The sequence below is a fragment of the Adiantum capillus-veneris genome, chromosome 13 (genome assembly GCF_014529385.1).
Source record: "Adiantum capillus-veneris isolate H3 chromosome 13, ASM1452938v2, whole genome shotgun sequence".
NCBI lineage: Eukaryota > Viridiplantae > Streptophyta > Polypodiopsida > Polypodiales > Pteridaceae > Adiantum > Adiantum capillus-veneris.
The window spans coordinates 29,579,044-29,604,832 of record NC_140943.1 but is presented as its reverse complement, the minus strand read 5'-3'; the positions used below and the strand labels follow the sequence as shown (position 1 = coordinate 29,604,832).

General features: G+C 45.6%; 1 protein-coding gene across 4 annotated transcripts in view; it reads left to right on the top strand.

Annotated features, from left to right (window-relative positions):
* The window catches only part of LOC147443742 (Nucleolar histone methyltransferase-related protein), an 84,418-nt gene that overhangs the window by 32,346 nt on the left and 26,283 nt on the right, over positions 1-25,789 (top strand). For all 4 annotated transcript variants that reach the window (XM_086526543.1, XM_086526541.1, XM_086526542.1 and 1 more), the window contains exon 3: positions 22,822-22,920. In XM_086526543.1, coding sequence (XP_086382669.1) covers positions 22,822-22,920 — 99 coding nt within the window. The remainder of the gene's footprint in view (positions 1-22,821; positions 22,921-25,789) is intronic.

The window sequence follows — 25,789 nt, the reverse complement described above, 5'->3', positions numbered from 1 at the left end:
ATGTGGATGACATGTTGATTGCTGGCCAGCATAAGGAGACTTTGAATGCTTTGAAAAAGGAGCTGAATTCAGCTTTCTCGATGAAAGATTTGGGTGCAGCTGAACATATTTTGGGTATGCGTATTAGGAGGGATAGAAAGAAGCGTCTTTTATTCCTTTCTCAAGACGAGTACATCAAGAAAGTACTTGAGAGATTTAATATGGCTGATGCTAAGCCTCTTGGTGTGCCCTTACCTACGCACACAAAGCTTAGCAAGCTAGATTGCCCAAAAGATGATATAGCTGCTCATGCTATGAAAAGCATTCCTTATGCTTCAGCTTGTGGTTCATTGATGTATGCCATGGTTGCTACACGACCAGACATTGCTTATGCAGTGGGAGTTGTTAGCAGGTTCATGTCTAATCTTGGCAAACCACATTGGGAGGCAGTGAAGAGCATATTCAGGTACTTAAAAGGTACACTGGACACATGTATATGTTATGGCAAGGGTACACTATCATTGCGGGAATTCTGTGATTCGGACATGGAAGAATTTTTCCCACAAGGAGGTTTTTCCGACCCTTTCCCATCTGCGCCAAGGATTGCAGTGACTCCTATGGAGGTTTTCGACAAGAGGATGATGGACAGGAAGTTAAAAAGCGAAGAAAGAATAGCAGCCATAGAGTGCAAATACCAAGAAAGAATGACAGCCATAGCGCGTGAGAGCGAGCAAGCACGCTTGGAAGCCAAAGAAAGACAAGCCAAATTTGATCGCGAGAACAACGAAAGACAAGCAGAATATGACCGCGAGAACAAAGCAAGACAAGAGAAGAGCGATCAACACATGAAAGAGTTTGGCGACTTTTTTCTCAAGTGCAGGCGCACTTTGCACAGAATCAGGAAAAGGAGACTCTCTCTGTCTCTTCTTCTCCAAAGCATGACACACAGGATTTGCATGATGATTTGAATGATAATGATGAGCATGATGTTTTGGATGACAATGACAAGCATGATGATTTGCATGATCAAGGTGTGATTTCGTACAAGCATGATGATTTGCATGAAGATGATGTGATTGTTCACAAGGATGTGTTAGTTCATACTTTTTCTAGTGAAGCTATCCTCATTGCAGATTCGATCAATCACGAAGACCCGATCTTGACTCTCGAGTCAAGGTCCAAAGAACACCCTCAAGAAGAACCGATCTTGGCTCTCGAGCCTAGGTCCAAAGAACCCCCACAGGAAGTACTATGTGTTCGCATGATTAGTCAGCACGCTTTGTTCGACTGTTTCATTCGTGATCGTTTCCTGTATTTTAGTCAGTGTCTTTATGCCTAGGCATGACATATTGTACGTTGAGCACGTTTCACTCATGATTGAGGACGGATGTATGCAGATTTCTCATGAAAAGTTGAAAAGTATGCATGTAAGGAAGTCACATTCCATGTCTCTTCCTTGGCATGACACATTCGTAGAACGAGCACAAGAAAGAATGAGCACCAAGCATGGGCTTTTCCGTTGTGAATTGCCACAGTTGATTGATTTAGATCAAAAGAGGAAGATTCGATCTCATTGTTTGCGTGCGTGTGGTGAACGGTTTGGCACTCCGTCTATTTGTTCATCTACATTGCATGCACAATCTTTTAGGAAGATGAGATTTTTTCCACTCACTTTACATGGAATAGGTATGTTCATGGTTTTGTGTTGGAAATGGTTTCAGGAATTTTCAGCCATGGAGATTTTTGAAGAAGAAAGAAGCATGACTCTCGATGAAGTTGAAGCGTTGAAGGAGCCACAGAAGACTTTGTCGCTTTCTATCCGGCCCAAAGAAGCAAGCGTTGCAAACCTTTATGAAGTTCAAGTACCGGACGACCCTCACATCAGAGTGGGCCGGCGAAGAGTCCCTTCCAGGATTCCGGATGCTATTGGCGATCTCCCTCGACGCCATACAGTTTGGTACCAGTACCTCACTTTGAAAAGGAGGGGATGTCACGTGACACATCCAACCCTATGTGTCCGTGGACAAGCTACAACACGACAAGGGTTCAGTTAGTCCAATCGGTCTAGATTTAGAAATGTTCTGGCACTTTTGTGAGTCTGTTCGCAGACCGTGCATGACCATACATTCTTCTTTCGCGGCATCCTCGGTAGAATCTTCCGATGCTGCAAAGTTTTCAACAATTTTTGAGCTACATGTTACCCCCTCTGATGCCCCAGGTGGTACCTCCTCCCCCCGCATCAGATAGTATGAGAGCTTCCAATCGGCAACCTTTTTAGCCGTCTGTTCCGATCGGGGGAGTCTTTAGGAATATGCTGCACCATCTGACTGTCACGTGACATATCCAACCCTATGTGTCCGTGGACAACAAGCTACAGCACGACAAGGGTTCAGTCAGTCCAGTCAGTCTAGATTTAGAAGTGTTTTGGCACTTTTGTGAGTCTGTTCGCAGATCATCCATGACCAGTCACTTAGTGTAGATGCATATCCTCTGGTTGCACACAGCATGATCGTAAGCATTCCCATCAGAATCCTTCAGGGGAATTTTCCAGTGTATTTGACCTATTTTTCCTATTTTTGACATTTTTCACTTATTTATTAAGTGACTTTTGTTGGAAAGTAGGTAGGGCAAATTTACTAAGTTTGTATAAGTAGAAACCTAGCGCTAGCACTTTCTGGTAGAAGAGGCAGCAAGAGCACCTTTGCTCAACAGGCACCTTCTCAGCAGAACCGCCCAAAAGACCTAGCGTTTTTGGAGCAGCCAGTCTTGCGTTTTCTGCATCCAGTACCTAGCGTTTTCAGCAGAAGAAGTCCAACGTTTTTGCATTGAAGCGACCTGGCAACAACAGATCAGCCTAGCATTTTGCCTAGCAAGACAACCGGCAAGCGTTTTTGCATCTGCATCAGACCCTAGCATTTTTGCAGATCTTCGCGACGGAATCCACAGTAGCATCAGCATTTTCAGTTTTCAGCCTTTAGACCCCGCAGATTAAGTCCCAAACCTCGCAGATCTCACCCTCCCGCAGCAATTCCTCGCCGCACGGTGGGATCCATGAAAGTTTGTAGTTTCAGCCCGGAAAATGCATATTTCAGCATCTGCGTTTTTAGCGCGTCGTCATCACATCGTCGCCATCGACATCGTCACCGACATAGAGTCAGAATTCAGCAGATAAAGATTTGCAGATTTCAGCCCTTAGCATTTTCAGATGTCAGCCCGTCTCGTCGTCGACATCGTCGGCAAGTCCAAGCATTGTAGAGATTTGTGTAATCATAAGTAGACCGCTCACGCCATAGAGAGTGGGGCCTTCGGAGGAGGGTTTTGACAACATTTTGGTGTCGTATTCTCTTCTCTCTCTATCTCTCAGTCTCATGCACCTTCATTCACAGTGTCCATTCACTTTGTTTGTATCCATTGCACTCTCTCACTAAAGGAATGGAAGGCTCTCCCTTCCGTAAGTAAAAGGAACCTTGAGCACAGTTCGGAGAACTCATCTTGAGCAAAGTTCAAACACTCTTTCCGCTGCACCTTACACTGACCCTGATCCAGTGCAACTGCCTTTGCCACCGCCATTGCCCCCACCTCCTCCACCACCACCGCCACTAGGCTACAATGGTTGGAGCCCATATGGATACCCTTATTATCCATACTCGGGATATGCGCCTAACCAACCCAAAGATCTCAAGGATGGCGGCACGATAGCTAAATTTTTCACTTTTTCTGGGATGATCGCAAGAAAGCATTGCAGTTCCTACAGCAATTCGACAACATCTATGCTTTGGGGAACTATACTGAAGAATCCAAGATTTCTCGAGCAACGGGATTTCTTAGAGATAATGCTATGCAATGGTGGAGTTCAATCGCGACACAACGGCATGCTCCAACGACCTGGCAAGCTTTCAAGACAGTTTTTGCACGTAGTTACATGACTTCGATGTTTGAAGTTCGGATTTTGGCAGAGTAGGGCAACTTGAAAATGCTTGTGATCGAAACCATGGACGACTATAACCAAACGTTTCTCGACGTGTACCTTCCGGTGTCCTTCTTTAAGTTCATTTCATTAGAGGACCAATGTGAGCACTACACCATTGGACTACCATCACCATTGTAGGAATATTATCTCTTCAAGCAAGAGCGTATGGACCATGCCGCGGTCGGCTACAAGCTCATGAAAGGGTTTACCACAGAAGAACCTCCGGTCACTAACCAGATTTCCCGGCAGCAATGAACAAATTCTCGGGAATCCCGTGAAAACCAACCTCAACGGTCTCGTCTGACACATCGTCAACAAGACGCCTTGTTACAAGAAGGTCGATGCTTCAAATGTTTCCAAACAGGGCATACGTTCAATACATGTCCCGAGCGAGCCTCGACGTCCTCAGTGCAACCTTCTGCTCCCATGTCAGACAGTTCCCCGAGGCCACCTCTGGCCAAGAGGGCTAGATCTGCTATTGGACTAGTACCCGATATTTATGCTATACACCTTGAGAGTTTTAATGAATTATGCAGAGCTTATGGAAAAAGTCAACGGCTTGAAAGCGCTTATTTTCTTTGAGTCAATGCACTTTGATTATGATGCAGAAATTGAAGCTGAGCTAGCCACGGGGCAAACTCAGAAAGTGGTACCGCTCATTGGTGCTCTTCCAGTGACTATACAAGATTATCATGGAAAAGCCGATTTCCACTTTATGAAGTTGGGCAATTGCGACGTTCTCTTGGGCATGCCTTGGCACGACAAGATGATGCAACTCTCCAGGTTCGGAACTGAACCATCACCATGATGCAGAAGGGCAAGTCAGTTGTCCTCAAAGTTCGGTTGTCCGAACAAAGCCCTGAATGACCACTCTAGTTGTTTTCTAGCTAGATACTTTTGAACATTGTTTGAGAAAGTATTGTTGGAAACTTGTTTGAAATGGATTCTATCTGTTTTAAACTTGTGTTGGTGCCGATTTGAATTGTTTGACTTTGGTTTTAAATAGTGGTTTCAATGATTGGTGATTTTACTCTAGGGTGGAGAAATACTGTTTTGGTCTTGTTTGAACCTCGGAACGACGCAGGCGGATGCCTAGGGAGCGTTTCGTTGTATGTTTGAAAACCTCGGAACGACGTAGGTCGATGTCTGGGGAGCGTTCCGTTGTACGCTAGAAAACCTCGGAACGACGCAGCTCGATGCCTTGGGAGCGTTTGGTTGTATGCTTGAACCTCCAGGCCACGCAGACTGCTGTTTGGGGAGCGTTTGGTTGTACAGTCCTCTGAGCTCATGGCCCTGACCTTTTTAGGTTTATTTGCGGGGGGAGTAACGAGGTAGTCGTTGAGTAGCTTCATACCGCAGACCGTTTGTCTCAGGGGAGTGCTCAGCGGCGCTGTTTGTTGTGTCTTGTAACATGCATATGTAAGCATTTTTGTTGCATTGTGATGTGCCAACTACTGAATATTCATAAGTGGATGAGATTGCCTGGGTATGTAATTTTAGTGCATCAAGACACCCGTGGAAGATGAGTGCGGTCCGGGTGTGATTTTACTACGCCAGCATATCAAGAGTTCCGAATTGGACGAGAGGAGAAGCCAACTCCTTGATCAAAAGAGCCGAAAGGAAAAGCCAACTCCTTAACAAAAAAATAGCAAACTGATTGTTTTTTCGGATTTTTTTTAAAGCTAACTTGAGTTTTTTTTGCAGATATGCTGTAATCGTGGACGATAACTCTCTTTCAAGAAGGGGGGATGTCACAAACTGCCAACGTGTCAAGTTAGTAAAGAGCAGAGTCAACCTTTAGATCACGGCCAAGGGGCCTAAATCCTAAGAAGAACAAGTAATAGAAGAAGAAGTCCTACCAACTTATGGGGACCCCGTCCGATGGGGCCCCAATGACATAACGGAATTAAAATAAAGCAGGACCCACCAATACATAGCTTGGATTTTTCGCCGACTGCTGACGTGGCAGAATTGTACGGATTTCCGCGTTTCACGTTGACAATGTTGATGTGGTAAATTTTTGCAAAACGCGTTGACGTGGCAGTTGTACGGATTTCTGCAAATCGCGTTGACAAATTTTGGCGCTTTTTGGACCAGTTGCTTTTGAGTTTGAAGCTTTTCATTGTAATTGCTTTTTAGGCCAAGGGTCTTTAAATATGAGGTTAAGGCTTATTCTTTGGCATGCTTCCTGGAGAAGGTGCAGAGTCTGGAGTACCGGCTTGCACTGTGTTGATGCAATATAAAGAAATACCGAATGGGGCACCAAGTTTTGGGGCCAATACTCTCACAACTCGAGAGACTACCTCTCTTGGATCTGTGGATCTACTTCCCAAACTTGGGTACGAAACTCTTGGGCTGATCTGGCTCTAATTCCTCAGAACGCTTTTCTCCTCCAGAGGCCCATGCCTTCCTCTGCGCCTACTGCCTCACTAAGAGGAAGTACACCTGCAAACAAATACTCAGAGTTCATAACATGAAAATCGCTACCTTCAAAGTTTCGGCACTCGAAATGCAACTCGGTTCTTGAAAAGCAATTCCCCGGAAGAGATCTTGTCACGTGACACATCCAACCCTATGTGTCCGTGGACAAGCTACAGCATGACCAGGGTTCAGTTCAGTCAAGTCAAGTCTAGAATAGGAAGTGATCTGGCACTTTTGTGAGTCTGTTCGCAGTCTGTGCATGTCTAGACAATTAGATTAGATGCATATCCTCTGGTTGCACACAGCATGATCATAAGCATTCCCATCAGAATCCTTCAGGGGAATTTTTCAGTGCATTTAGCCTATTTTCCCTATTTTTGTCATTTTTCACTTATTATTTTTAAGTGACTTTTGTTGGAAAGTAGGTAGGGCAAATTGAGTAAGTTTGTATATAAGCAAACCTAGACTAGCACTAATTGGCAGAAGAGGCAGCAGGAGCACCTTGCTCTACACGCAACTTCTCAGCAGAACCCAAGAGGCTTAGCGTTTTTGCTCCACAATAGCAACCTAGCGTTTTGGACCAGATCAGCCAGCGTTTTTGCACTTGCAAATTCCGGCAACAGCAAAAGATAGATCAGCCCTAGCGTTAGCAGTTTGCACCAGCAGATCAGTAGCGTTTTTGCAGATCAAGACAAATCAGCCCTAGCGTTTTTGCATCAGCCCGACTCAGCGTTTTTGCAGATCTTCACGACAGAATCATCCCTAGAACCAGCGTTTTCAGTTTTCAGCCTTTAGACATCGCAGATCAAGTCCCAAACCTCGCAAATCTCACCTTCCCGCAACAGTTCCTCGTTGCACAGTCAGTCTCCGCAAGGTTTATAGTTTCAGCCCGGAAAACGCAGATTTCAGCATCTGCGTTTTCAGCGCGTTGTCGTCGCATTGTCGCCATCGACATCGTCACCGACATAGAGTCAGAATTCAGCTGATAAAGATATGCAGATTTTAGCCCTTAGCATTCTCAGTTTCCAGCGCGTCGTCGTCGCCATCGATATCGTCACCGAGATAGAGTCAGAATTCAGCCAGATAAAGATTTGCAGATTTCAGCCTTTAGCATTCTCAGATTTCAGCCCGTCTCGTCGTCGTCCTTATCGTTGGCAAGTCCAAGCATTGTAGAGATTTGTGCAATCATAAGTAGACCGCTCTCGCCATAGAGAGTGGGGCCTTCGGTGGAGGGTTTTACAACGTCTCTGGTGTCGTATTCTCTTCTCTCTCTATCTCTCAGTCTCATAACTTGCACGCACAGTGTCCATTCACTTTGTTTTTGATCATTGCACTCTCTCATTAAGAACGGAAGGCTCTCCCTTCCATAAGAACAAAAGGAACCCTTGAGCACAGTTCGGAGCGCTCATCTTGAGCAAAGTTCAAACATTCATTCCGCTGCACCTTACATTGGTATCAAAGCTTTGGCAGTGTTCTGTATCACTCAAGGAAGAACCACAAGAATCACAAGAATTTTTTTTGCTTGTTGCGGTCGCACGAAACCAAGTTCGCTTGGGCGTGTCGATTCCTAACCGTGTTTTTGAAGAGTGATAGGAATCCCGGGAAAGAAGGGCTTGTCCAGCCTCCCCTTGTGCCTCTTTTCACTCATTGAGAGCGGACCGTGCACTTAGCGGCCGGCCAATCGACGTGAGGTGGAAAAAAGCAACCTTGGTGTGAGCGCAAGGCCGCCAAGGGGTGCGCCCACGAAAAAGACCAGAACTCGGGTGAAGAGAAGATCCTTCTCGAACACAGATTGCAAGCAAAAGAAAACCCTCAAGAACCTCAAGACCTCAAGAGCCTCAAGAACCTCAAGACCTCAAGAACCTCACGAACCCAAGAACCCAAGACCCACAAGAACCCAAGTTCCTCGTGAACTTAAGAACCCAAGACCACAAGAACCCACACGAACCCAAGACTTCAGTGGATGGTCATCCTCAAAGCGGAATGGATACTTCGTTTCGAGGTGATGAGCATGAGAGAGGCGAAGAAGAATTTTCCCTACCAGGAGGTTTTCCGACCCTCCCCCTTCCCCATCTACGCCAAGGATTTCACTAACTGCTATGAAGGAGTTAATGCAGTTGTTTATGGAACGACAGTTAGACCGCGAAGTACGAAAAGCAGAAAGAGAAGTAGACAGAAAGGCCTACGAAGAAGAGATAGCAGACGTAGATCGTGAATACGAAGAAAGCATGGCAACCATAGAGCGTAAGTACGACTTGGAAGACAAAGAACGACAAGCCAAAGTGGATCGCGAAAACAAAGAAAGTCAACAAGAGATTTAGGACACGGAGACTCTCTCAGTCTCTACTTCTCCTAAGCAAGACACTATGATTTGCATGATGATTCGAATGACAATGCTCAGCATGATGATTTGAATGATAATGATGAGCATGATGATTTGGATGACAATGATAAGTATGATGATTTGCATGATCAAGATGTGATTTCTCACAAGCATGATGAGTTGCATGAAGAAGATGTGATTCTTGACGAAGAAGATGTGATTGTTCACAAGAAGGATGATGTGTTAGTTGATACTTTCTCTAGTGAAGCTAGCCTCATTGCATATTCGATCAATCACGAAGGATCGATCTTGGCTCTCGAGCCTAGGTCCAAAGCACCCCTTCGGGAAGAACCGATCTTTGCTCTCGAGCCTAGGTCCAAAGAACCCTTACAGGAAGTACTATGTGTTCGCATGATTAGTCAGCACGCATTGTACGATCATTCGTGATCGTTTCCTGTATTTTAGTGAGCGTCTTTATGTGATCCCTTTTCCTAGGCATGACATATTGTACATTGAGCACGTTTCACTCATGAATGAGCACACATGTATGCGGATTATTCATGAAAAGCTGAAAAGTATGCATTCAAGGAAGTCACATTCCATCTCTCTTCCTTGGCATGACACATTTGTAGAAAGCGCACAAGAAAGTATGAGCACCAAGCATGGGCATTCCGTTGTGAATTGCCACAATTGATTGCTCTAGATCATAAGAGAAAGATTCGATCTCATTGTTTGCGTGTGTGTGGTGAACGGTTTGGCACTCAGTCTATTGGTTCATCTACATTGCATGCACAGTCTTTTAGGAAGACTATTTTTTCCACTCACTTTACATGGAATAGGTATGTTTATGGTTTTATGTTGGAAATGGTTTCAAGAATTTTCAGCCATGGAGATTCTTGAAGAAGAAAGAAGCACGACTCTCGACGAAGTTGAAGCATTGAAGGAGCCACATAAGACTTTGTCGCTTTCGGCGCAGCCCAAAGAAGCAAGCATTGCAGACCTTTATGAAGTTCAAGTACCGCACGACCCTCACATCAGAGTGGGCCGACGAAGAGTCCCTTCCAGGATTCTGGATGCTATTGGCGATCTCCCTCGACGCCATACAGTTCGGTATAAGTACCTCAGTTTAAAAAGGAGGGGATGTCACGTGACACATCCAACCCTATGTGTCTTGGACAAGCTACAACATAACAAGGGTTCCGTCAGTCTAGTCAGTCTAGATTAGAAGTGATCTGGCACTTTTGTGAGTCTGGTCGCAGACCGTGCATGCCCAGATACTTAGTGTAGATGCATATCCTCTGGTTACACACAACATGATCATAAGCATTCCCATAAGAATCCATCAGAATCTTTCAGGGAAATTTTCCAGTGCATTTAGCCTATTTTACCTATTTTTGACATTTTTCACTTATTATTTTTAAGTGACTTTTGTTGGAAAGTAGGTAGGGCAAATTGGGTAAAATAATATATAAGCAAACCAAGGTTAGCACTATTTGGTAGATGAGCAAGGAAACACAAACCTTCGGCGACAGGTTCCCCCTCTCTCTCAGCAAGACTCCCCAACCTTGGGCGATTTCCTTCCTGCAGGCTTCCTAGCGTTTTTCCTCACCATCGCCAGCAGTCACCATCCCTTGGCGTTTTCAGCACACACAATCGCCAGGTACCAGCAGCCTAGCGTTTCCAGATTCCCTCATCGCCCAACTTCTCTTAGCGTTTTCAGCACCAAACTGCAGCAGAGAATCAGCGTTTTCAACAGCCCCAAATCAGCGTTTTTCAGCAGCAGAAATCAGCCCCAAATTTAGCGTTTTGATTTGCAGCAGATTTCAGCCTTGAGCGTTTTTGGACAGCAGATACATACCTTCAGTTTTTAGCCCTAGCGTCATCCTCGTCACCCCCGTCGACGACACCGACATAGTCTAGACTTGCATCAGTTTCATGCATGCGCTTTGTACCAGCTTGTGCAATCAATCGTAGACCACTCTCGCCAACGAGAGTGGGGCCTTCGGAAGAGGGTTTTACAACCGTCTTGGTGTCGTATTCTCTTCTCTCTCTATCTCTCAGTCTCATGCACTTTGCACGCACAGTGTTTATTCACTTTGTTTGTGATCATTGCACTCTCTCATTAAGAACGGAAGGCTCTCCCTTCCATAAGAACAAAAGGAACCCTTGAGCAATGAGTATAGTTCAGAGCACTCATCTTGAGCAAAGTTCAAACATTCATTCCGCTACACCTAACAGATCTCTACATAGAAAATCCTCTCTTCCAACCCTACACACAAAAGAGGTGTGTTCTCGGGTTCCTTCTTGTAAATCAGCCCCATCTATGGACATTTATGGGCTGAAAACAGAGAAAAACAGCAGCTTGTCGCCATGGAAACACGCTCCGTAGGCACTTCTTTGTGAGGGAACTCGCGCAGTGGGTCCTGGCGACATTGGGTACACTTGGGGCAGCCATGGGCATCACCGGTAACGTCTTCTTTGCGGCTGAAATTTGCAGCAGCATCTTCTCCTTGCAAAAACTGGTCTCCCCTCTTGGAGAGGGCGTGTGATGCTTTTATAGCTCCCTGGTCACGACAAGAATAGCTGAGCGTTGGCTGCCCGGTAGAGATCGTGGCCTTTTTTTTTTTGGCTCTTGTGCCAGAAAAAGAGAGAGAAAAGTCACTGGCTGGTTTTTATTAGCTTTATTTAATCATAGGTTGCCCACTAATTAAGTGAGCGGCAGGTCACTTTTTAAAAATGGTTTGAATCTGCCCAAAAACTCAATAAAACCTTATAAGTTAAATTCAATGCTTTCACAGCACTTCCTAGGCGTCCTTGGATGCAACCACATGCACGAATGCAATGCAAACATAGAATTCCTCGTGGGCAACCATCTGCTTTCCCGAAAAGCAACTTGCTTTCTTAGAAAGCAATTGTATTTCCTTAAAATTTCCTATGAACCCATCTTCATTTAAGTGCTTGCTCTTCCTTGTGCACAATTCTAACACAGTTCGGAATTTCCTCTTGACTATGGATATTCCCTTTCCGATGCACCCGTCACCCACCTTGTGATGCATCAGGAATACCGATCACCTAGGAATACTCTGTACTCGGATGTCTCAAGTGAGAAAAACCCTCTCACTTAAAATCCCAATAATTCATTTATAATTATTTTTCCTGGTGTTCTAAGCGAGAAAACCCTCTCACTTATGAATCCAATAATTCATTTAGAATTATTCTTTTCTGAGATAAAGCCAATTTAGCAACAGTTAGCCAAGATTTTGGATTGTACACAAGCCAGAATGTGGGCTTAGTTCAAAGCTGAATTTTATGAACAATTTCTTCCACCTGACTTCGAGAAGGACATTCGAAAGGAATGGGACTGGCTCACCCAGAAGGAACATGAGAAAGTCCCGGCTTATGTTGACAAGTTTTGGTCGGTTCTTTTGAAGTTACACCTTCCATGAAGATTCCGACAAGGAAAAGATGCGAAAGTTCGAAGCAGGCCTTCAACCACTGCTTCGGATGAGTGGCAACATTGCCCGGACACATACACACTCAGTGACCCAGCCTGCTACAGAAGTGCCACGTGGCAATAGTACGGACTCTCGTAAAACTTGCTGGCAGGTTGACGTGGCAGATTGTACGGAAACCCTGATTTTGCATTGGTTGATGACGTGGTAGCTTGTACGGATTTCTGCAATTTGCGTTGGTGCTTTTTGGTAATTTTTCAAGACCAGTTGCTTTTGGGACTTTGCTTTTGGCATCCCTTGTAAGAATAAAAAGGGCCCAAGGGCCTCACTCTTCTGAGCATGTGGACGTAGTCTGAGAGCCGAGGACCCACGGGAGTTGTACTTTGATGAAGCATTAATATAAACGAAATATTGAAAGGGGCCCAGTCTTTGGGGCCACTCTCTTTGGGCACGGAACTACATCGGGCCATATCGACCAAATTGAACTAGGATTTTATAGTTGTGAAGTCTTTTAAGTGATTCTCTCGTGTGTCGTGCCAGATTCCCGACTTGGGGTGCCCAAGTTTGTGACAGTGGTATCAAAGCACGACTGATTTCTCTTCTACCGGGAAATCCGATCCTCTTATCGCGACGTGCATGTGTTCAAATGACGAATCCCGCAAGAATCAGACGAACCCTCGGGAGGCGGTACGGAAAATTCGAATGGATTAGCAAAACACGAATACGGGCCACCTTGGTTGTCACAAACTGCTAACGTGTCAAGTCAGTAAAGAGCAGAGCCAACCTTCAGATCACGGCCGAGGGGCCTAAACCCTAAGAAGAACAAGCAACAGAAGAAGAAGTCCCACCAACTTATGGGGCCCCGTCCGATGGGGGCCCAAGTGACATAAAGGATTAAAATAAAGCAGGATCCACACACAGCTTGTGCAACCAATTGATGACGTGGCAGACTTGTACGGACGCTCCGAAAAATGTGTTGACATGATGACGTGGCAGATTGTACGGATTTTCGCGTTTTGCGTTGACTGTTGACGTGGAAGTTGTACGGATTTTCGTGATTTACGTTGGCAGCTTTTTCGCATTGCTTTTAGACCAGAAGCTTTTGAGTTTGAAGGTAAAACTGCTTTTGGGGCCTAGGGCCTTTAAATATGAGGTTAGGGCTCCTTCTCTGGCATCCTTCCTCGAGAAGGTGCAGAGTCTGGAGTACTGGCTTGTATTGTGTTGATGCAATATAAAGAAATACCGAAAGGGGCGCCAAGGTTTGGGGCCAATACTCTCTGGGGTGGAATTCCGCCACTCCGTGTCGCATGTCGTCTCTCTCTCTCTCAGTTCAGTTGTTATTGAAGTGCTAAAAGTCTGGTCAGTCTGTTCTTTTCGATTGGCACATGGTGCCCGTCTTGTGACAGTGGTATCAGAGCATCGGGCGTGTGCTTTTCTGAAAGCATACCGGTCCTTCCAAAGAGAAGACATAGCAAGATCGCACTTCCAGAGCTTATTGAAAAGTTTAGATTCGTGCTTTGACCGCGGACTTATTAGCCACTTCCACCCTTACTTCATCGCGCATCGGACGCGCTCCCGTCTTCACCGCTCATGTCTTACAAGGTATAAGCCATAAAAGATCACTTGCCAGAGAAGGATCCAAGATTTGTTTCGAGTCACTGTCTTTCTCAAAAGCAGTGCCATGATGTCTATAGCTACCAAGCCGTACACACAAGGACTTGGCAAGCTTTCAAGAAAATTTTTACCCGAAATTATACGGTTCTGACATCATCCTTTGGAGTGCAACTTCTGGTAGAGTGGGATATCTTGAAATGCTTGCCATGGAAACCCTTGCACATTATATCTTGAAATTTCTCGACATCTCTCAGTAGATGTCTCTTCTCAAAATGATAACCTTGGAAGTCCACTATGATTGCCAGGTTTTGGGCTACCATCACCGCCACAGGAACATTGCTTGTCGAGGCTTGTTTCGATTATTCAAGAGTTGTGGATCATGTTGTGGTTGGCTACGATCTTATGGAAGAAATCTAACCCTAATTTTTGGTGCAGGTTTCAGGATGGAAAGTCAGTCGACTTTTCAAGCTCGACCAATGTCGAGATCGCTTGTTTAAGTTTGAGTTATTTTTGAGAACTTGTTTGGTGATCCTGTTTGGAATTTGTTTGAAATGGATGATATCTATTTTGAACCTGTATTGGTGCCGATTTGAATTGTTTGACTTTGGCTTTTAGATTGGTTTCAATTATTGGTGATTTTACTCCCGGGTGGAGTACTGAGAAACGATGTTTGAGAATGCTTATTCATACTCATGGCCCGGACCCTTGTGGTTATTTGCGGAGGGAGTATTGAATGATTGAAAAGTGTTGTTTTTACTCATGGCCCGGACCCTTGTGGTTATTTACGGGGGGAGTATTAAGAAGTCTGAGTAGTGGTTACTCTCGGCACCTCCAAACGATGCAGGCTGCAGTCTGGGGGACGTTTGGTTGTAAAAGGCTTCTATATCTCATGGCCCGGACCTTTTTAGGTTATTTGTGGGAGGAGTGATGAGGGAGTCGTTGAACAGCTCATGGCCCGGACCTGGATGGTTATTTGTGGGGGGGAATGTTTATCGACGACTTTATATTTCTATGTCTTGTAACATGCATATGTGAGCATTTGTATTGCATTGTGATGTGCCACCTAGTGAATATTCCTGATTGGATGAGATTGCTTGGGTATGTAATTTTAGTGCATCAAGACACCCATGGAAGATTGACGAGGTGCACACCCATTGGCAGAAAGCCATCGATACCCCAATCAAGTCAGCCCTCAAGCAACCTCTTGTTCCCCGAGGATGTTGTTGAAAAAGGAGTCAACCAACTATTGGGGTCAAAAGAAAAGCAATTGAAGAAACGTAATAAGAGTCGTCGAAATAGCCGATACTTGCAAGACAACGCGTTTGCCACCAAGTTGCAGCAGGGCTACAATGTGATTGGCATGGGACAAGCAGTTAGTTGCAGTTGGGCTTGAGTTCACACTAGGCGGACTCTCGCCTGGGCAGTGACACGTGGCAAGTGTTACGGATGGTGGTCCAGTGGACACCGTGGTCATATCACCACCACCTCAGTTACGAGATAGGCTTAGCTGGATTGGGATATCTGCCAGCTGTTGGTGACTCGTTAGGAGATACATATGAGTGGTTGGTTCCAGTCGTGGGGACGCATCATCATCTACTTTTGTGTGGTCAGTCATCTAGAGTCTCTCATTAGAGTTGTACACGGCACGTCTGCACCATCCTTGCATAGTTGAGCCTCGGCACCTCCACTGTATCTATGAGATTTGAGTGTGCTGCCATGCCAGAGTCTGTATCGGTTTCTTTGAGTTTGTCGATGTTCGTGCTGTTCATGATCTGCTAAGTCGTACTGTTGTTACCTTGTTGTTCTTGCTTTGTTGATCTTTGTCTTTTGTGTTTTCGTTCTGTGGAGTGAGATATCACGCACATTAAGCACCCACTAAAGAGGGCACGACACATTATCTCTGCTACACAAGTTCATCTTTCCCTTAACATGGATGATTTGAAAATAAAACTGCGACAAGAAATATACGCCCAACTCATCTATTTGTCCGAGAGTTGTTTCTGGGTGGTGATCGATGGACACTGTAAAATCGGCTCAGAGTAGAAAATGGCGGCATTGAGTAAGAGCATGGATGAATGCCAATAGCTCCTTCTCGTAAATCTATGCAACTCGCTCTGGTTGCGAGAACATTCTACTCTCATAAGCTACAACATGGCCCTCCTGCATTAAGACCGCTCCTAGACTTCGACCACACGCATCACAATAAAGCTCAAATAGCTTATGCAAATCTAGTAGTACGTTAAAAAGTGCAACGGAGAAGCAATCTTTGCAAACTTGCGATGAACCGCCGAAAATACAAACTCAAGTCCAAAAAGTTCCGAACCTCATGCACATTCTTCAAATTTGGCGAATCTCTAATGGTTTCAGCCTTGGCCGGGTCCATCTGGATACCCTCAATAGAGACGATGTGTCCCAAAAAGTGTATCTCTGGCAAGAAAACTCACTTTTTTCGCTATTAACCACCAGTCTATGTTGCCGCAGTGCTTGGAAACCTGTAATAGATGTTGTCTATGCTCTGCTTCACTCTTGGAGAATATGATGATGTCGTCAAAAAAGGTGCGCACAAATGACCGGTGCTCTCTAAAAATCTTTTCCATCATCCTATTGAACGTAGCAAGAACATTTTTGAGACCGAAAGACATCACCAAATACTTGTACAATCCAAAGGACGTCCTAAACGCGGTCTTGTATACATCTCTAGGAGCGATCTTGATTTGATGATAGCCACTTTCCAGGTCGATTCTGCGAAAGCATGTAGAACCTTGTAACCTGTCAATTATATCATCGATCCTAGGTATTATAAACCTGTTCTTGATGGTGATTTTGTTGAGAGCTTTGTAGTCAATGCACATTCTTCGAGATCCATCTTTCTCGAGTACCAACAACACTGGCGAACAGTAAGGTGATGTATTGGGTTGAATTAGACCCTTTTCAAGAAGCTTTTTACTCGGCTCATAATTTCCTCATTCTGGGCTTTGCTAACTCGGTAAGGTGGCTGGTTCGGTTGGGTGTTGCCGGGAATCAAATCAATCGTGTGATCTTTGGGTTGTTGAGGAGGTAACTCTCCTTGTAAGCCTTCAGAGAAACAATCGGCTTGAGCTTGCTGAAAATTTGTCGTTCCTTCTCAAGGTTGGACAAATTTGATGTTTTATTGCCATTTAACTCATTCAAGTAGATCGAGTAAACAAACAGGTTGGATTTCATTAATTTAGAAACGGCCGAAGCTAATAACATCAAGTACTATATCTCTACCCTTTACATTCTTCAATGTTGCTTTTTTGTCCTAGTCGACCACAAGGCTGTTCTTATGGTACCAGGGAATTCCCAAAAGCACTTCACACGCTTCCAAAGGCATGATGTAGAAGTCTCGTGGCTTACATACCCTTGACAATGCGACCGAAATTTGCCTATGACAGGTGTACTAGCAACATCCTGTCTTGGTGCCTCTAGAATTGCCTCGAGCGGTGGTCCCATTTCTTCGGGTGTAATCCCAAGTCGAGCCGCGAATTCAGTTGAGATGGAGTTGGCCTTGGCTCCTCCTTCAAAGTAGATAAGGGCTTCTTGATCTCATACTTTGCTCCATGCTTTGCAGAGCTCCGTACTTTCATCCATCTGCTTTGGATCGGTCCCCACAAAATCTGGTACCAATCTTGCCTTGGTCTTTTCTTTCTTTGCTCGCTCCTCCGCTACTTTAGAACTCTCTGGCTTGTCCTCTTTTTGATCTTTGGATGCTTTGCGGGGACACTTGGCAAGCACCTACCCTTGTTCCTTGCATCCATAACATTTGCCCTCTTTGTAGTGCTCGACGCGTTGCTCTGCTGACAATCTAGGGCTTGATGTTTTCGGTTTCTGTTGTTTTCCCTTCTTCTTGTTACAGTTGGTCGGTTCTTGTCCAGTCCTCACTACCACAAGTTTGTCTGTAGGGTAGGTAAGCATGTATAGCAAAAACTGTTCGGCATGTCCCATGAGCCGTTGCATGGACTCAAACTTCTTTTGCGAACAATAACTCCGTATCTCTTTGGGGAGTCCACACCAAAACCGTTGAACTGTGTTGCTTGAAGGTTATCTTCTTGAAGGATGAAACAGGTTAAAAAGTATCCCAAAATTTTTGGTAGTAAGTATTCAATGTGATGTCCTTGGTCATTCTCAAATGATTCTAAGCGGTGATCACATCTTGTTCATGTTCTTGAGTGAGCCACGAAGATGTGAAAACTCGCTTGAACTGCAACCACTTAGTATGTGCTTCCCTACGTAACAGTTATGTAGACCACCATGTCTTGGCATTCCCTTTTGGATATGATGCTGCTCTGAGTAACGCCTTGCCCAAAAGGAAATGTCAAACTGTTGGACAAAAGCAAATGCTCTGTGGGTATAACTAAACCCCTAATACGTATCAAACTTTAGAGCTTGCCAAGCCTCCTTGAAATCCTTCTTGCCCTCATCCTCAAGATGATCTCACTGGTTTGCTTGGTACATATATTTTCTCTTCGTTGTGTACATCGGCTCATCGGAATCTGAAAACTAGGGGGACGAGGAGTCCTCATCCAAATTGTCAAAATGCTTTACTGCGGGATCTGCTCTTCTTAGCCGCCTTCTTGCCTTTTTTGATCTTCTGAGTCTTTGTTTGCTTCCGGTCTTTTTTACTCTCAGCATTGGAATTAGAGGAAGAAGAACTCTTCGAACCGTCTGAAGAGGACGATGAGGAACTGGGATCATCCTTGAAGCGAACACATTTCTTTGGTTTACTAGCGGCCTCAAATGTAGATTTGGGACCCAGACACGCAATCGAGAGTGGACCTCGTCAAGTGGATGCTTCGCCAAAAATTTCGCATATTGGGATCGTTGGAGTACGACACGTTGCATCTCCATTCTTTTATCAGGTGAGGATGGGAGTGGACCATACTCTTCTCATGGTGGAGAGGGGGAATGGGGAACACACCCATCACACACACAAATGCTTCTATAGCCCAGGGTATTCACAACACCCTTGTCCTCTCAGAAACACCTTCAAAAGATACAACACTCACTAGCAAACCATCGCTTGCACACCTCTCAACGCACACACGCTTGGCAAGACCACCATTCAACACAAACACGCCGCAATGGCTCGTTCCATCAATTCCAACACACACCACAACTTTGTCTCACTCTCTTTGTAAACCACAAAACGGTCTGCGGGCACACATCCGTTGGCACCGACACACACAAAAGAGCAAGAGAAAAAGAAGGGGGGGGGGGGGGGGGGGGGAGAGGGGAAAATGACATCAGAAGGGGGAAATGGCTTGATCTCGCTTAACAAAGCACTTTTACAACCATCACGATGCCGAAACGTTGAGCATCACAAAAAACAGCCCCTAGGGCTCCTCACTTGGCTCTCATAGTCTTCAACTGCGCAAAAAAGCCCCTAAAAATGACTAAAAAATTGGTTTTATAGGACCCACTGCCCATTTTTGGAAACTTTGATTCTATTGGCCCTATTGGGTGCTTCATTGGCAACTCGGATAAGCTTTGAGGCCTCCTTGATCGACCCTTCAACCCTCTCTCTCTCTCTCTCTCTCTCTCTCTCTCTCTCTCTCTACCACACTCACATGACTTCGGGGATGGGAGGGCACTAGCCCTAGCGCTAGTGCTCCATGGTCATCCTCAATAATAAAGGGGCCTCAAGGGCCGTGTGAACCTGCCCCCCAATGGGCTGCCATGTCATCACTGTATAACATTGCCGTCGATAAGGCCCTACAGGGCCGTTGTCACCATTTGCCACCAATCGGCGCCCTTGAGCCGCCATAGCAGCGCCATGAGCGCCCACCATTGCCAAGCTTAGAGAAGACTCCCTCTCTCCCTTTGTGACTACTGTGGAGCTCACGCTGTAGGTCCAATAGGCTGCGGTCGGAGCCCCGAACATGGCTTATGGGATTAATGGACGCCACATGGGCATTTGAAGCCTCTAAAAACCTTGCCCTGTACCCACTTTGAGTTGCATGCCATTCTGTGCTCAGTGCTCTGATTCTTGAGCCACAAAAACCCGGTGAAAGCTCTGGTTTCCAACTTTGATCCATGCAAACCTTGCCGCATTCCGACTCTGTCGAAGCCTCGAACGAAGCGCCCGAAGCTGGCAAAAAATCATCTGTGCACACTTTCCCGGCAAATGTTCCCGACTTCGACTCGCCATATCTTGCCCAATGTGACTTCGATTGATGAGTCGTCGGTTCCTACTGTCTTCACACAGTGTACCCTACCTTCTTGGAATCTGGCAAGACTGAGAAAGCTCCAAATGTTACGTCTACCGAGGCGGTCAAAGTGCCGCATAACTTAGCCCCGATTCATTTAGCCATAACTTGCCCATTCGAGCTCCGATTGGCGATCCGGAAAGCCCGGCATGCTCCACAACTCGAGCACTCCAAACCTATCCCCTGACATCAGCTTCGATCACCCATGTACACTTGCCCTATTCGTCAGGGATCTGCCCATCTTTGAACTTGAATATCTTTCCCCTTGCTCGGACGCTTGGGGCCATCACTCTTATTGGCCCACCGTGGGGCCCTTTTGGCCTAAAAAACCACATCAGACATACATTTCAATTTTCAACCACCATTTGCGTGCCCAAGGCCTTTATACCTGCTTTAGCATCTTGCCATGCATATGTAGACCCCCTGTGCTGCTCACATCACCAACCACCATGGACTCGTCGGAAGGAGGTCGATTCTTGTTTGAATTCCTGTTGGTTTCTTCTTCGCCCAAGCGGTTAGGTGCAACAGATTCCTCTTGGTAGGATTTGTCGATTGATTCCATGTGTGGTGCAAGTACAGGGATTGGATCCTTCATAGAAGGAGAATCGTCTGAGCTCTGATACCATTGTAATAGACTTGGACACCCCAAGCCAATGATCTATTGCAACACACACGAGAAAACTGCAAATAACTTTGAAAAGAAGAAGAAGAAGAAGGAGAGAGAGAGAGAGAGAGAGAGAGAGAGAGAGAGAGAGAGAGAGAGAGAGAGAGAGAGAGAGAGAGAGAGAGAGAGAGAGAGAGAGAGAGAGAGAGAGAGAGAGTCGACCCGGCACGGTGAAGTTTTGTGCCCAGATGCAGTGGCCCTAGTGTTTGGCGCCCCTCTTTGGTATTTCTTTATTATTATGCTTCAACAAGTACAATGTCTGAGGGTCCTCTCTCTCTGCAGTGCTCCCAAGGAAATTTGCCCGAGAGGAGGCCTTGGCTTTGCTTATAAACTTACAAGGGGGTCCAAAAGTTGGGTGTCCCCAAAACCTAGAGTTCTTAAAGCATTGCATCCTCAAAAGCTATCGCAAACCGTGACAATCCGTACGTTGTGCCATGTCATCACCTATGCATGATTTGCGCTGGAAAACACAGGCATCTGCTTAGCTGGCCACGTTAGCATTCCTTACGCAATTTGGGCTCTTTGCTTTATTTTTAGCAACTTCAGGCCCCTCAGCCAGGGTCCATAGGTTGGAACAATCTTTTGGGTTAGGTTTCTAAGCTTAACCCCTTTTGGGCCACTAGGGTAAGTTTTGTAAGTTGGTAAAGCTTCTTCTGTCTTTTTTGCTAGGGTTTAGACCCCCTTTTGCTTCTTCTGTCTCTTTTGCTAGGGTTTAGACCCCCTTTGTCTCTTTACTCGACTCTTTTTCAATGATTGTCTTGTGGTCTTCATGAATCTGCTGACTCGTCGCTCTACAACTTCGTTAAATTTATCCTTCGAGTATACTCACTATCTAGGTGCTGCCGGTGTAGGTTTCTTCTTGAGAGCTGACTTGAGAGGTGAACAGATGGCTGCACACCATTGATAGTGCACCTCGTCTTCTGGGTGCTTCGCCAAAAACTTCGCGTACTGGCGATCTTCGGCGTACTGCAACATTTATCGTCAACCTGTTGTTGACGTTGCATCTCCATCCTTTCAAAAGGTTAGGGTGGGAGTGGGTCGTACGCTTCTCCTCCTCTTGGCAGGATTCGTCAACTGAATCGATGTGTGCTGCAAGTAAAGGGATCGGATCCTCTGTAGAATAAACTGTAAGCTCATCTGTTTCTTCCCGCGAGGTTTAGCCCCCTTCTGTCCTTTAGGCCATGCCACGCCATCACTTTGTGACAATGACCTTCGTTTTCCTGGACTTTGTTGTCCTAGGTTCAATGTGAGGTCCCTCTGCATACAACACTTATCCATAAGGGTGGGTGCTATTGTAGGCAACTACCTACAACTCAGAGGCCAAAAGAATTTTGTGGGTTGAAAGCATAATATGCACTAGAGTAGCTAAAAGATCCACCCTTTTCACTCCCGTAGAGGATGTAATTTACTAATTCATTAATGTAAATCCCAAAGATTGCTTTACACCTCTATAATCCCTAATGAATCTACACGATAAAACCAAGAAGATCCATATTTTTGGGGATTCAGTCTAGCATAAATATCATACATCAAGTCCCATTCTGAAATTTCTTTATGCGGGATTTAAACAAAACCTAGGCTTTGACCACACAAATTTGTAAATGAAATTATGGATGCTTTACTTGTTCTTGTGAAGGAATTGACTATGATTGACTTCCCAATTTTGTCGATAATGTCTCCCAAATGAGAGAAGAACAATTTCTAATGATTGCAATTTTGTAATGTAGGAAAATCTCTACTTTTAGTTTGTCAATGTAAGTATTGTCTAGACAGCGTAGATGTTTACATAACATGATGCTACTTGAATTACGCTACAAATTTGTCTAACCAAAGATGTAGGAGACAATTCTCAAAAATACTTTGATTAATGGGGTAAGGTTCTAAAAAGTTTTTACTGGAGATTCTATTTTAGTAGTTGCACACAGCATTCAATTCAAAACCTGGCAAAAAGGACACTTCAGTGTCTAGTTTTGGTACCAAAGTCGTGTTAAACAGGGTCTTAGTTTGTAAATTGTTTCATGCAAATACATGATGATCGATTCTTTTAGATATAGTCTTTTGTGGCTACCATTGGTCTATAGCTGCACTTCCCTTCATAGGTGAATTTGGGCTCTTCCTTCTTTTTTAGTTTCCAAGTTTGTATGTTTTCTCATGTACTTGCTAACTTGAAGGTTTATGCTGGCAATGATGCTTGGCCATTGATAAAAGAGAATGGCTATGAAGTGGTTATAGAGAGGCTGATTTCTGATGATGGATCGCGACAACGCAAGGTAACATGCATTACATCGTTTCAATCTGGATATTTGCCCCTTATTAAGTTTTTTGCTAGTCTTTAACCAAGATGCACATTTTGTATAGCTGTCTTAATCAGCAATTTGTTATTACTAGAAATTTCGAGAGGCAATTACTTGTTTTTGAAAATCGGTGAATGTCGACATTCACAAAGGCTCCAAGGATTTCATTGCTTAATAGATGAGTTTTGAACGTCCTATGATAGGAGCTATTGTTTAATTTTTTTTAGTTCTTTCATCATGACTTTCAAGGCGTAGAATATGTTTTCCTATATGGAGTTATTGATCGAGATTGTTAAATTTGATTCCTAAACATGTTTTAGGTTCCATTTGAGATATGTTGTTTCAATATTTAGGTGCTCAGTATTTCTTTATATTGCTTCCACAAGGTACAACTTTGTGGCTCTACTCTGCTTCTCCACGCGGTGCTCTCCACGACTCTGCGTCCAGATGCCCTTAGAGAGTGGCCCAAAAGGTCCTTATAAACTGTACAAGGGATGCTCAAAAGAAGAGCCCCTAAAGTACCAATTCCAAAGCCTTAATCCCCAAAGCACTTGGCTCTAAAAGCATGGCTAAAATTGGCGCCCAAACAAATTAGCCGTACGCGGCCTCCATGTCATCAATTTTCATGAATTTCCAAGCCAACTGCCACATCCTCAGGTTTCCATGTTTTTCAGCCCATCCTGCCACATCAACCTTTTCATATAAATTTCTGGGAGTCTTCAAGTCTTTAGGGTTTTAGGCCCTTCGGCCATACTCTTCAAGTTGGTAGGGGTTAGGTTTTTTAAAACCCTAACTCCCCTAGGCCCCTTGTCTTTAGGGTGCTACCACGTCACAAACTTGTGACACATTGTCATCTGGATTCTCCAACATGCTACGGATTTCAGCCAGGTAACCCCTATCTACTCCCAAGTAGGAGTGTTCTACCACTGGTCCCTTGGGCGTTTTGGTGTGGACAGCCGGCTACACACCTTATCACATCCTTCACCATTCCACCCATACCCATCGGAGCCGACCACACATACCTCTCTTTCTCTATCACCGGAGATACCATCACACACAGCTCCACAACACGCACTCCACACACCACCATCCATTTCACACATGAGTTAGCCTCTATTTACTCGGCCAAGGTCGAACATGGCCTATGTCTCCTCCACCCATCCACACCACTCTCAGTTCTCACATCACATATCTCTTCCGTTCTCCACACTTCAGCTATTAGCTCTTTTCCACACACCACTCACACAGGACGCACTCCCCCCCCCGGGGCTATGCCTCAGAACCGCTGGTATGATGATGAGTGCAGAGAGCTATACCGACGCCTCCATGCACGGCGAGCCTTAGGAGAGATCACAGAGAGAGAGGCCAGACGGCATATGAAGACGCTGACACGCCAAAAGCGGCGAGCATTCGAAGAGGCAGAGGAACTTGAGCTATACCGCCTATTCATGAGCATGGATAGCGCGACGGCATGGCGCACCCTGCGCGAGCCACGTCCGACTACAGCTATTGAGGATCCACAGATATGGCATGATTATGCAGAGCGACTTTATGAAGTGCCAGGGAAGCCTCCTATTCCACAACCACATGAGCCTCGCCCCACGTGCTCCTCCTTCTTTACAGCAGAGATGGTAGAGAGGGCCATACACCGCATGCAGCACAGACGATCAGCTGACCATACTGGATTACAGAGTGAGCACATCATTTATGCGGCCTCCACTATAGCCCCGTTGATTGCACATGTCTTCAACCGGGCTATAGGGGAGGGCTTCCCAGAGGAGTGGACACAGCACACCATAGTGCCTATCCACAAATCTGGCGACACCCTGGACCCAGGGAACTACAGGACTATCATGATTGGCCACACGATGGCCAAGCTATATGGAGCAGTACTTGAGGCACAGCTCAGCTGCTACGCAGAGATCGAGGGTTTACGAGCTCCAGGCCAAGCAGGTTTCAGACGAGCTTTCTCCACCATTGACCACATCTTCGTTCTGCGCTGCCTCATTGATGGGGCAAAGGCGCGGAAGAAGAGGCTTTACTGCTGCTTTGTGGACTTCCGCAAGGCCTTTGACACAGTCCCACGCGAGAGACTCTTCCAGCGCCTTCACAGCATTGGGGTACCAACAGAGATGATTTGGGCCATATATGCTCTATATGAGAGGGTGACGGGTCGGGTTCGTTGCCCAGGCGGTTTTTCAGAGACCATTGCTAGCACCATTGGTGTTAAGCAAGGATGCCCACTCTCCCCGACACTCTTTGGGCTATACATCGACGAGATCTCCGACTACATACTGCGAGCAGGGGGAGAGGGGAGCGACTTGGCAGGTACTCCGGTCCACATCATGTTATATGCTGATGATATTGTGTTGATTTCAGAGTCACCCGAGGGCTTGCAACGCCATCTTGAGGCCTTGGACGAATTCAGCACACACAGGGGGTTGACTGTGAACCTTGGCAAAACCAAGGTTATGATCTTTCACACATCCAGTGCAGTGAGGAGCGCCGCCACCTTCACAGCAGCAGGAGGACAGGTTGATGTAGTCACCTCCTATGTCTACCTTGGCATCACATTCACCAGCCTACCAGGACCCTTCACTATGAGGCAGGCTGCTGTTGACAGGCTCACCTGAGGATATGCAGCTCTGGCCATGCTAGAGCGGAGGTGCCACCAGGCACACTTTCAGGAGCCCCGCACGAAGGGGTGGCTTTTCGACACCTTAGTCACCCCGGCCTTGATGTACTCGGCGGCAGTATGGGCACCAGGATTGACAGCTGACCAGTGGACACAACTTGAGAGACCACAGGTATATATGATCTCACGCTTGCTCCGCAGCAAGAAGAC